The 12,264-nt window shown below is 34.8% G+C and overlaps 2 protein-coding genes across 3 annotated transcripts in view; one reads left to right on the forward strand and one right to left on the reverse strand.

Annotated features, from left to right (window-relative positions):
• Positions 1-12,264, reverse strand: part of rpl35 (ribosomal protein L35) — a 518,047-nt gene that overhangs the window by 360,340 nt on the left and 145,443 nt on the right. The gene's annotated exons all lie outside the window — the stretch shown is intronic.
• col5a1 (procollagen, type V, alpha 1) overlaps positions 1-12,264 on the forward strand; it is a 106,149-nt gene that overhangs the window by 17,078 nt on the left and 76,807 nt on the right. For both annotated transcript variants that reach the window (XM_051877826.1, XM_051877827.1), the window contains exon 2: positions 7,855-8,022. In XM_051877826.1, the coding sequence (XP_051733786.1) occupies positions 7,855-8,022 (168 nt within the window). The remainder of the gene's footprint in view (positions 1-7,854; positions 8,023-12,264) is intronic.

Raw genomic sequence — 12,264 nt, forward strand, 5'->3', positions numbered from 1 at the left:
AGGTGCATATTAGTACTTTAAAAGTGCATATTTGTACCTTAAAAGTACATACTTGTACCTTTGTACCTTAGGGTACTGCCCCAATGACAAGCACCGTACCTTTTTTTCTGACAGTATAGCATGTTCATATGCAGTTTCTAGGGTTATTCCGTGTGTCTCTGTGATTGTTGTAGTGATGGTGCTTGGGGTTCAGTAAAAATTAAAATGCATTAACTTGGATGTTTTATGTCTGGCAACTAAATATGTGCATGTCGTTCTCTTATCTTGTCCATTTCCTGTTGTTTTGCGATTTAAGAATACTTAGTCAGTCTGGTCACTATCTCATGATGGGAACAGAGAGAAAGAGAGAGAACTCATCTTGCCAACAGTCTTCCTGTGTCTGCTCCATTCACCTTCCTGTGTGTGTTTGCTAGTTTCTCTGCCACATGATTGTGTGTTTAAGAGCAGCTGCACAACTGGACTCGGCCAACTCCAGTGAGGAAGGTCCAAACTGTTTCCAAACCCTGCATGCATATTGGAAGTATTTGCATGTTATGCTGAAGGAGGTCAAAAATTATGATTCATTTTATACAGAACGACCTCAGTGACCCCAACATAGCTGAAGCTCATTGGCCGCCCTCTTGATTCTGTGCTGAATCACTAAAATGAACTGATTTCAACTGAGTTGTGAATGTTTACTATTGTCTTTTTAGAGCTGCTTTACAGTAGAATTGAATTCTGTTTGCATCACTGAATCATTATTTTCCTGCTTATCTCTATAAAGCTGCTTTGAAACAACCTGTATTGTACAGTATAAAGCGCTATATACTGTAAATAAAGGTGGCTTGACTTGACTGAATATTGAACATTTGTTAGATTCTCATGATGCTGTGATGGAGATCCAGGCTTGTGATCATGTGATCAGTTTGTTGTTAATTATCCATCCTTAATGAGAAGTTAACCACTAAAGAGTGGAATAGAAATTACACACATCAACTTTAAGGTACAGAAACTCATTCAAACTTCATTAATAATTTTTATTTATTTTTTGGTAAAATTTATATCCTACATCCAAATAATTGCAAGATTAAGGTTTGGAAATCTCCCATAGGCCATGTTCACTGTGTTCACAGTCTGTAAATAATATTAATATTTATACATTACCATTTAAAAGTTAGAGGTCAGTAAGAGTTTTAAAGAAATGAGAATATTCAGCATGGAATTGACTGTGTTGAATTGATCAAAATTGACAGTAAAGACATTTCTGTTTCATGTTTCTAGGGTAAAAAATGTATCACGGTTATCTCAAAAAAATTGCGCAACAACTGTTTTCATCACTGATAATAGTCATAAATGTTTCTTGAGCATCAAATCATCATATTAGAATGATTTCTGAAGGATCATGTGACACTGAAGACTGGAGTAATGATGCTGAAAATTCAGCTTTGATCACAGGAATATGTTACATTTATTATATTATTTTAAAATATATTCACATAGAAAACAGCTATTTTAAATTGTAATAATATTTCACAATATTACTGTTTTTTACTGTATTTTTGATTAAAAAATGCAGTCTTGATGAGCATAAGAAACATTCCTTTTTTAAAAACATTAAAAAATCTCACTGAACCCAAATCTTTTATCAGTAGTGTATATAATATTTTCTCGTATTTATTTACTTAATCATTTTTAACCTCTATCCAGTGACACTGACATTTCATTAAAAAACATAGACATTATTCTTGCTGCTCTGGAAGCAGTGTTATTTCCTTCAGGAAATTCAAATCTAGTATTAGCATTACAGTAAAGCTCCTTAATTCAGTATGATTTGGTTTAATAAGCTTTTGAGAAGCTTAAACGTTTATAATGTGATCAAACACTCAAGTTTTGACCTGTTATAAACTGAACTGGGGTGTTTGGTGTTAAAGAGTTGAGTTAAAGTTCAGGCGTGTTCAGCTGAGCTTGCTGTTTCTTGAGTTAGGGTTTATATTATGCATGTTTACCCAAAGTTCTTCAGCACACTTGTGTTTTACGACTGATTTTAACATTTTAGAGCAGCAAGTCACTAACCGTTTAGCTTTTAACGTTTATATCTCGGACAGCTGTCTAAAATAGTGTCAGATCTCTGAAAATAGGAGTAGTTGTGTGTGTGTATGTTGTGCGGTAAGTTGAGCAGTGTGTATTTTGTGTGTTGTGCGGTTTTGGATGAGGTTGTTTTGATGTGTTTATGTTTGGCACTGTGTGTGTGTGCGTGTGGCATCTGTTTTGCTGTCGATATATAATTAAAAGTTGGCACTGAAGCCCAACACGTTTAATGCTCAGAGAGATGGAGAGATATTCATTTGATTTATGCTTATTTCCTGTGTATTTTAATTGCAGACATTTTTGTCTGATTATAATAATCTCAGGAAATGTGTGTGTGGCAGCTGATGTTTAGGAAAAGCAATTCTTGCTCCTAATAAGTTGTGAATGGGAATGTTTACACACACCTGAGCTGTGGTCTGTGGGCTGTTTGCAGAGGGAAATACTGCGGTGACTGAGTAAATCTCAACAGGTGATGTTTCTGTTCCTCTGGGACGCCTCTTTAAGAGGGTAAACACACACAGTGTAAACACTCCTGCTGAGTGGTTGTAAGGTGAACCCGAGTGCTTCACCTGAGCAGGTCCTGTATGTGTGGCTGATTTTAAACATGACATTTTACAGGATGTTGATAGATTCCACTCAACCAGAGCTGTAAAGTATGTTGTAAAACATCAAATTCACTAACAGCTTAAATATGTACACATAACCTGAACAGGTAAAATACTGACACACCTGGCATATAATTGAGAACAAAAAAACACCATGTACATGTACACAGTCCTGTATCTGGTTAAATAAATCAGGAAGACACCTGAGACAGCATGCTACAGTGATTTTTTTTACTGTAGTAAGTGGTGTTTTTAAGACCTAAAACTGTTGTAAAATCGCTGTAATGCACTGCTTCTAGTGGCTCTTTGCCTTTTTAAATTGTGGCAATAAAAGGCACTAATGTTCAGTACATTTTTAAATGTATTTATAATGATCATAATAATTGTTTTTCTGGCAGGTACAATAATATAGTTCAGTTCTGTACCTGTAGAATGTAGAATTTACATCAGTTTTGAGCATCCAATCAGAATTGAAACCTGTTTTTGAATAAATCTTCAAATCTTGAATAAGTCTTCATTTTTGAAGATAAAGGTTCTAATTAGAAGCTAAAAATATTTAGATGTATAATATTATATAAATATTTATATTATTTACACTACAGTTCAAAAATTTGGGGTCAGGAAGATAATTAATACTTTTATTTTGCAAGGATGCATTATATTGATAAAAAGTGACAGTAAATTCATTTATAATGTTACAAAATATTTCTATTTTAAATAAATGCTGTTCTTTTGAACATTCCTATTCATCAATGAATTCTAAAAAAAAAAAAAAAAAGTATATGGTTTTCACAAAAATATTACACAACTGTTTTCAACTTGGATAATAATAATAAGAAAAGGTTTTTTGAGCAGCAAATCAGCATATTAGAATGATTTCTGAAGGATCATGTGACACTGAAGACTGGAGTAATGATGCTGAAAATTCAGCTAAATTAAATTTCAAAATATATTCACATAGAAAACAGTTATTTTAAATTGTAATAATGTTTCACAATATTTACTGTATTTTTGATCAAATAAATGCAGCCTTGGTAAGCAAGCGTAAGAGACATAATTAAAAAAACATTAAAAAAAATCTTACAGACCCTAAACTGATCCGAAGCACCTATAATCAGCATTTTTAATCTTTAGAGAACCATACAGCAAAAATGTGCTACAAAAAACTTCTGCATAAGCATTATTTGTAAGAGTGTTGGTATTTCTTGTGCTGTCTAATGGAGTGCTCATGTCTATTTTTTAATGCTAGACTTCTGTAAGTGGGTTACTGGGTCACACTGTGTTTGCAGGTCTTGATTCCCTACTGTGGGTCTAGAGCTGGCGGATGGAGGAGCTTGTGTGGAAAAACAGCTGTAACATCGCCTCCATTTACAGCTTTTTCCCTAAACATCCTTAAGAAAACATATATATACTCTTGTGAAAGTTTGACCTGTAGCTAATGCTTACTGAGGTAAATATTAGCTCTTCCTGCAAGCGCTCATGTTTTCTCCCCCAGCGTGGAGCGAAATGTTGATTCTAGCAGCATCTGGGCCTGTTTACATGAGAGATAGTTCATTATACACACTATAGCCAAGCGTTCGGTCTTTTATGTGCAGTAGATGTGTGACAAACCTTCATATTTGCAACTATTACCACATTTATTCATATCTAACCACCTAATTTGCTAGTATGCGATCACACACGTTTTACAAAGTATCTTCCGTGACTGTAAAGTTCAGGCATGCTTTTATTTCCCATAGTTGGTTAAATGATAACGATATGTAATCTGCTGTCTAAATTCAGATTTTTTGACTGACACACCACATTATCATCGAGCGGTTAAAGCGTGTCATTTTAAGACCTATATATAAAACAGCTCATTTTGGGGAAGCCCTTGGAGCATTCCCTTATTGTTAAACCATAGAATTGTGATTTACCTTAGCAAACCTCATTGCCACTTTGACAGGGACTGCTGAAAAGCTTTGGCTAACCAGAGAACCTCAGCGTGGTTCAATGATTCGCATCTCTGACGCCTCCGTCTGTCTCAGCAGTTCCCACAGGTGCTAAGAAGAATGTCATTATAGTGTAATCAGTTTAATTACCGCTGTTGCTGTGTAATTTTAGTATGTATGTCTAAAACAAATGCACATCTTTGATTATAGTGCCCCGTTCGTGATGATGTGTACTATCAAATTGCTCAGGCGATGAAAATATGTGAAAATGTGTTTTTCGCTTGCCGAAGTAAATTACATGAGATTTGCCGTGTGCCAAAATAAGTGGATTACAATTGGTGTGAATTCATCTTGACTAAAATCAACGGATCTGAAATGAAAGTATTATATTGATATGTGTCCATTTGTCGAATGTGAGTTTGTAATATTGCTATTTAGATCAGTTGCATAAGTTTAGATTATAGTTACAATGTACAGTATTTTTAGTTTTCTTTCTCTTTCCATTTCTGAACATTTTGTAGTTTGTTGAGTAACACTTTAATACATTTGCATTACATTTACATTTATACATTTTGGCAAACACTTCTAGGCATTGAATCATAGAGACATATTTTATTAAGCTTATGCAGTTCCTGGGAATTGAATCTATAATCCCAGCATTGTTTGTGTCACACTCTACTGTTTGATCTACAGGAACACCATAATCCAAAAAAAATTTATTATAACTTTTTTTTTTTAAATATTAATATTTATTTATTTTTATTTTGTTACAAAAAATGATTATACTACACTATACACACTATATATTTATTTTTAAATATTGTAATATTAACAATTGTGACTTTTTATGTCACTTTTTTCTCGCAATTGTGAGTTTTTATCACACAATTCGAGTTATAAAGTCAGAATTGTGAGATATAAACTCGCAATTCTGAGAAAAAAAACACTTTTTTCCCTCACAATTGGACATTACGCAATTGCGAGTTTATATCATGCAATTTTGACTTTATAACTCGCAATTGTGAGTTTATATCTCGCAATTCTGAGAAAAAAGTCAGAATTGTGAGATAAAAAGAGATACCTTTTTATTTTTTATTCAGAAACAAGCTTCCATAGTTTGCAACCCATTTTACATCTGTAATGTGATGTATGTCTGAGCTAAACATGATATTCAACAAAAAATATAAGGGGCGGGGCTTGATTTTGTCCATCAGGAAATTGATTGGACTGTTAAAAGTGGGCATTACATAAAGTCATACAAATGAGAGTTTGCTAAAACAATGACTAAATATCTGTTTGGCTATATTTCAGAGGATAAGAAAGATGTTGATTATGAAAATTATTATGAAGACAAACATTTTCTTTTGAGCAGTGTGCATCATTCAGAATTAGAACAGGAACGTGTATTAAAAGGTAAAGAAGGTCAAATTTGGTTTCATGATGACGTAATGAAAAAATGCCACACTTCATCTTTAAAGATGCGCGCTTCAGATCCAAATATTCTTTTTAGTTTCTCTGCGAGCGGCAGTGAAATGAACAAACAGACTTTTATATAAATACCTCAAGGAAAAATGTAAACACTTCTCTTAGACTAAATCAGACTGACCTGATCAGAATCACACCAAAAGGTCACAGCGTCTGTCTGTTTCATTCTGTCACTGTCTTCAATGTAAATAAGATGTGCTTAAAATAATGACCAGGGATGTGTGTGTGTGTGTGTGTGAGTGAGAGAGTGTGTTCCTCGAGTGATTTTAACAAGCTGCAGCTGGAGGTGATTTGCAGACAATGAAATTTTTCCTCAAGCTGATCACCTAAACACACACAGACACTTAATGTGTGTGCATATGTGCATTTAAAGCCTGTCACAAAGAAGACGTATGAACTGTGTGTGGTCTTCACTCGATATCTCCAAAAGAGGGGAAAGGTTGTGTGTATGCAACTTAGTTTGTAGACAGTGTTTCTGGTGTTCATATGGTCAGCTGACCTCTAAACACATTCATCACTTGGCTGGGTTTTTATTATGCTGTGGTGGGTCGCTCTGATGGTTGTTCTGATGGTGCTTTGTGGGCACAAATACAAGTATGCTGCTTATTGCATACTTGCATACTATGCAATGTAGCCTATAAAGCATACTATTTTTAGCATGCATACTGACATGATTAAAGGTGTGGTTGATTATGATTTGACTTTTTTAACTTTAGTTAGTGTGTAATGTTGCTGTTTGAGCATAAACAACATCTGCAAAGTTACAACGCTCAAAGTTCAATGCAAAGGGAGATATTTTCTTTTACAGAAATCACTTTTTAAGGACTACAACAAATGGCTGGTAGGGACTACAATGAGCTTCTTCCTGGGTTGGTGACATCACAAACCCTAAAATTTACATAAACCCTGCCCCCGAGAATACACAACAAAGTGGGTGAGGCCATGTTGGGCTGCTTTAGAGAAGAGGAAGAGTTGTTGTAGTAGAGTGTTGTTGCCATGCCGTCATTTTACGCCGGACTGCTTCACAAACGAGGGTCAACTCAACACTGGATTTGCACAAAAGATTAACATGACGGCACATGCTAGTCCATGAGTTGAATCAACTCCACAGCAACTACATAAATTTATCCACTGACCAATCAGAAATGTCCAGTTTCATTCTAAAAGTTGTAACTTCTTCCTGAGTCTCTCCATCAGTGCCCGACTCTGGTTTGAACAATGTAAGGCTGAACACCGTTACTGACGGATCTGTGGGGTATTTTGAGCTGAAACTTCACAGGACACATTCTGGGGACACCAGAGACTTATGTTACATCCTGTGAAAGGGGCATTATAGGTCATTTAAAAAGGTAGTATGCTATGTTGTTGTCAGGTGGTAGTATGCTGTGTTGTCACATGATCTCAATATTTTGCATGTATAATTCAATAAAGTCGGTTATTTTGCAAATATACTGTAATTTAAAGATGCCTTTACTGCTGCCCAATCAAATAATTAATAAAAATAAAAGTTAAAAAATATAAAACTAAAATGATTAAAATGCTCTGGTTGTGTAATGCACATTTTGCCAAATGTAGCAGGTCATCAGGTTCAAATGCAGCTTAACAGATTTTTTTTTCTGTAGGAGGTGTGGCTTTAACACAAATATAATATAATATAATATAATATAATATAATATAATATATAAAAGACAGGTGTTGGATCTTTATATGTGATTTGAAATGGTTGTAAACTAATTTTGTGTCTCTCTGTCTCTCCTTTTTTGCAGCTGAGCCAGCCGATCTCCTAAAGATTTTAGATTTTCACAGTTTGCCAGAGGGTGTAACGAAAACTACAGGCTTCTGCACACACAGGAAGTCATCAAAAGGGCCTGATGTCGCCTACAGAGTCACAAAAGATGCACAGCTTAGCGCTCCTACGAAACAACTCTACCCCTGTGAGTACATGAGCACACATGAACCCATAAAAACACACAGGTGCACCTGTTTACTTTTCTTCATTCTTTCCAGCATGTGTTTGGGCTGCAGGTGTCTTTTCAGAGGACACAGACATTCTGCCCTAAATATTCGGAAACTCTTTTTTTTTTGTTAATCTTCTCATCCTCTTCAGACACACTGTATAATGTATTTAGACAAATAAGAGAGAGATGATGCAATTCCTCTCTATTCTGTTAATGTGAGTGCATTTCTCACTCTTGAGCCAGGAAAAAATTTCTATGCAAGTATGCAGACAAAAAAAGACTAATGCACAGTTGTGTTGAATGTACAATAGGGTTGAAATTCTGAGACCCATGGAAATAATTTTTAACCTGGGGAAAGAAATTAGTTCAAATTGTGACATAAAATGGATCAAAAATATTTCAGAAACATTTATTTTATTTTCAGTAGAGTAAAATACTGAGAGACTGAGATGTTTATTTAATTTCATTTATGCAAAATAGTAACATTTTAACTAGTCTCAGTGGGCACCACTGTATTTTACATGCTAATATCAATCTTTGCATTCCTTGCAAATGCAACATGTTCTCGTGTTTCTTATGAATTGCATTCATACACATTTCGGAAGATAGTGACATGTGAAATAAAGCTTGCGTAGCTAAAAAAACAGGTAATTATGTAATTGAGTATATTTTGGGCCTGACGGTACAGTACATGTTGCTCTCTGACCTGTCTGTGTGTGTGTCTGAGCACCTCATTTCTACATAATGGGCTGGAGAGTCACCATGCCCTAGACTCTGCTTTTGGCAGGACCTCTGAAAATCTCAAGAATTTGATGGAAGGAGGGAGAGACGAGGCAGACGAGGAGAGAGATGCAATAGCAGTGTAATGAGACTAAACTAGATGAGGCTAAATCAAACAGAGTTACAGTACTTCAGCTTGCAGTGGCTGTGTTCCAAACTCTAGTGAGCTGCCTACATAGACACTAGTTTTTAAGCTTCATAAGTTTGTTCCAGACACAAAGGCTTTTTTGAAACATATATAGCATATACATATAGCAAATACTATACTGCCTACTAATATTTTTCTAAAATTTAATACACCATAGCAAAGTTTTCTTATTGGAGAAGTGTATTTATTCATCCTTGAAAAAATCTTTAAAAAAATATTTTAATCTAATTAAAATTTTATTGAATTTTAAGGTAAAAATAAATATTTATTTATTAATTTTACAGTATTTCATTTTATTACTGTATAAATAAAATAAAACCAGCAAAGGTACAATTATTTTATTTTACTTTATTTTATTTTTAAATAAATAAAATAAAACCCATGAAGTAAAATTTTATTTTATTTTCAAAAATGTTTTACTGTGCTACTGTGTATTTTAAAAAACAGCTAAAACTATTTGGACTTTTTCCAAGAGCTTCCCATTCCATTATGCTTCCATTATGTGGTTTTTGAATAAAATTGTACATACAATACAAACAATTTTTACACGTTTGCCTAGCTATTTAAATGAGATTTATTATTGATGAGCTAATTCATGTATGTATATATATATATATGTGTATATACATGAATATGGTCTTAATTCTAAAAAAACACATCTCTTTATTTATGAATCATTTTACCTTTGAGGATGTCCCTAAATGTCCCTAGAAGGGAGGTTTTGTCAGATTTAACTCACTTCTGGGGATGATTTTGTCCCTTAAGTACAGCTAAGTAAACACACACGCCTGACTGCTTGAGAAACGTACAGGCAGAGTGAAAGCACATGGAAGAAATGAATCATCTATCGCTCCAAATACAATGCATCTGTTCTTTCTCTCTGTACACTTTTCACTCAGATGCTCAGGATTTATTTTATATATACACAAACACACACTCACACACAGCTGGCTAAGAAAAACTCTCATGGCCAAAATGTGCCTATTCTTTTTCTTCATCTTTTCATAACTCCTCCTCCTCTTCTTGCCTCTTTCCTCCTCCTCATCCATACCCATAAGGCTATTGTCTCCCTTTTGTGCCGTGTTTCTATGGTAACAGAGAGGGGTCGTAGGTCACTGGAGGTCTGAAGATGGTTTGTAAACATGGTGGAAAGTCAAATTTCTAGACAGACCTGGGTCAAAACGGTACTTACAGAGATGGCTCTTCCAGATTTTAAATGTACATATAATTCAGACCTTAAAGGGATATGTACCAAAGCTGATTCGAAAAGCCTTAGTCTCTCTCCAAACCTAGTCTAATGGTTTTAGAGCGGTCAGCTTAGCCAGACTGGGAGACAGTTTAATTCTCTCCTTGTCATTGACGGAATGTTCTGGCTTTCCGTGTTTTCATTGTTTTACGGTAGGGGGCGCTATTATGCATCTTCTGAAACGGTTGAGAATCTTTCGATCAAAACACAGGCAAAAAGAGCAGAAACAAGCAATAAAAGCATTGCTTATGCACATTGTAGTCTTTAAAAAAAAAAAAATCACGCTTTTTGTTCAAAATATTGCTTTTTTATGAAACATTCAAGTGCTGATAAAAAAAAAAAATAGAAGCTAGAATAAAATGTTTGTTTTTTTGTTTGTTAAAAAGCAGCCTAGTAGCCTGGTCCAGCACTTTTCAGTCTTGTTTATAGCTTCAACCTGTAGGATGATCTATAAAATAGGATCTTGAAATCTATTCAGGAAGTCACTGAAGGGTTTTAAATGTGCAGTAATGTGATTCCTGTGCGTCCATAGACTCCAGCATTCCTTTAGGTCGTCTGCATAAAGACTTAATTCTGACTCACGGGGAAGAGAGAGATGAGACCATAGATATGATGTCCTCTCTGAACTCTGGTTTGTTTCATATTGTCCTGTGATGGGTAGCCCTCGTCTCCAGAGTGATGGCCCTTGGCTCTTGCCCTTTGACCTTTGGATCCGTCTTTAACACACACGCACAGGAAGCCAGGACAAAAGCACAGAGTATCGCTTGTTGTGGTGTGTGTGTGTGTGTGTGTGAAGCATGTGAACATGACACTTGTGTGAACATGTAGCAAACCTCATGAAATCAGTTGAATGTAAAGTTTAATTTCTGACTCAAACACACACAAACAACAAACACATACATGTTTATTTCACTATATTAGTGAGGACATTGCATAGACTTCCACTGATTTTATACCAGGTTAATGATATATTATTTGGTTTAACCCAACCCCTACCCCACAGAAACATGTGCAGAACACTAGATTTAAATAAAAAACATGTTTGGGCTGATTTATAATCCTTTTTAACTAGTGAGGACCAGTAAAATGTCCTCACTAGTTTGTTTGTCATAATATTTCACAGATTATATATATTACACACACACACACACACACTGGTTAGAAGCACTACAGGGATCTACAGTATACTATCTCTTATGAAGTTGTTTAGCATGAAAGAACAGCAAGATGTAGAATACGGACATCATTTGAAGCTGTAAAGTGATCTATAATTTATTATGAATCGGTGGTTTTGAATATATGTTTAACATCTGCAAAAGATCTAGAATATCTCATGAAGCTTTGAAGCAATATAGAATCTCTTAGAAATCTGTTACATGATCTAGAATATCTGTTGCAAAGCGCTTAAGGGATCTATAGTATCTCTTACAAAGTGGTTTAGCATTCTAGAAGATCCACAATAATTCTTACAAAGCAAGAAGGTGTGGAATAGTAACAATCTAGAATACAATAAATAAATAGGGCTTTCACAACCATGCCATTGAAGAACCATTTCTTTATAGTGGAAAAAGGATATTCATATTATCAAAATGTTCTTCAGGCTAAGAAAAATGATTATGTTAACTGTTGACTGAAATGTTCTTAGGGGAACCATAAGTGGTTCTTCTATGGCATCACTGCAACCCTTTTCAAATCTTTATTTTTAAGTGTTCATCTCCTTTAAAGCCGTAAAGTGATCTGGAATATCGCTTATGAATGCCTGAGGCGATTAGAGTGCAATGAAGTAATGTCTCTTATAATACAATCTAAAATATGTCTAGGTCTTTGAAAGCAGTCTAGAATATAATCAATGTTCATATTTGCTCATTGACTGTTTTGAATTAAGCTTGTTTTCAGTGACGGTTCTCTCAGCATAGCTTGTTTTTAGAGAAACACCTCTCTTTGATTTAAAGGATTTCCATTTCAGTCAGATGAGTTTTGTCTGGTGGCTGGTGCCATCCCTTCATTTCATGACATTTATATACACAGTGTTTGAAATTAAACA

The sequence above is a fragment of the Ctenopharyngodon idella genome, chromosome 21 (assembly GCF_019924925.1).
Source record: "Ctenopharyngodon idella isolate HZGC_01 chromosome 21, HZGC01, whole genome shotgun sequence".
Lineage (NCBI taxonomy): Eukaryota > Metazoa > Chordata > Actinopteri > Cypriniformes > Xenocyprididae > Ctenopharyngodon > Ctenopharyngodon idella.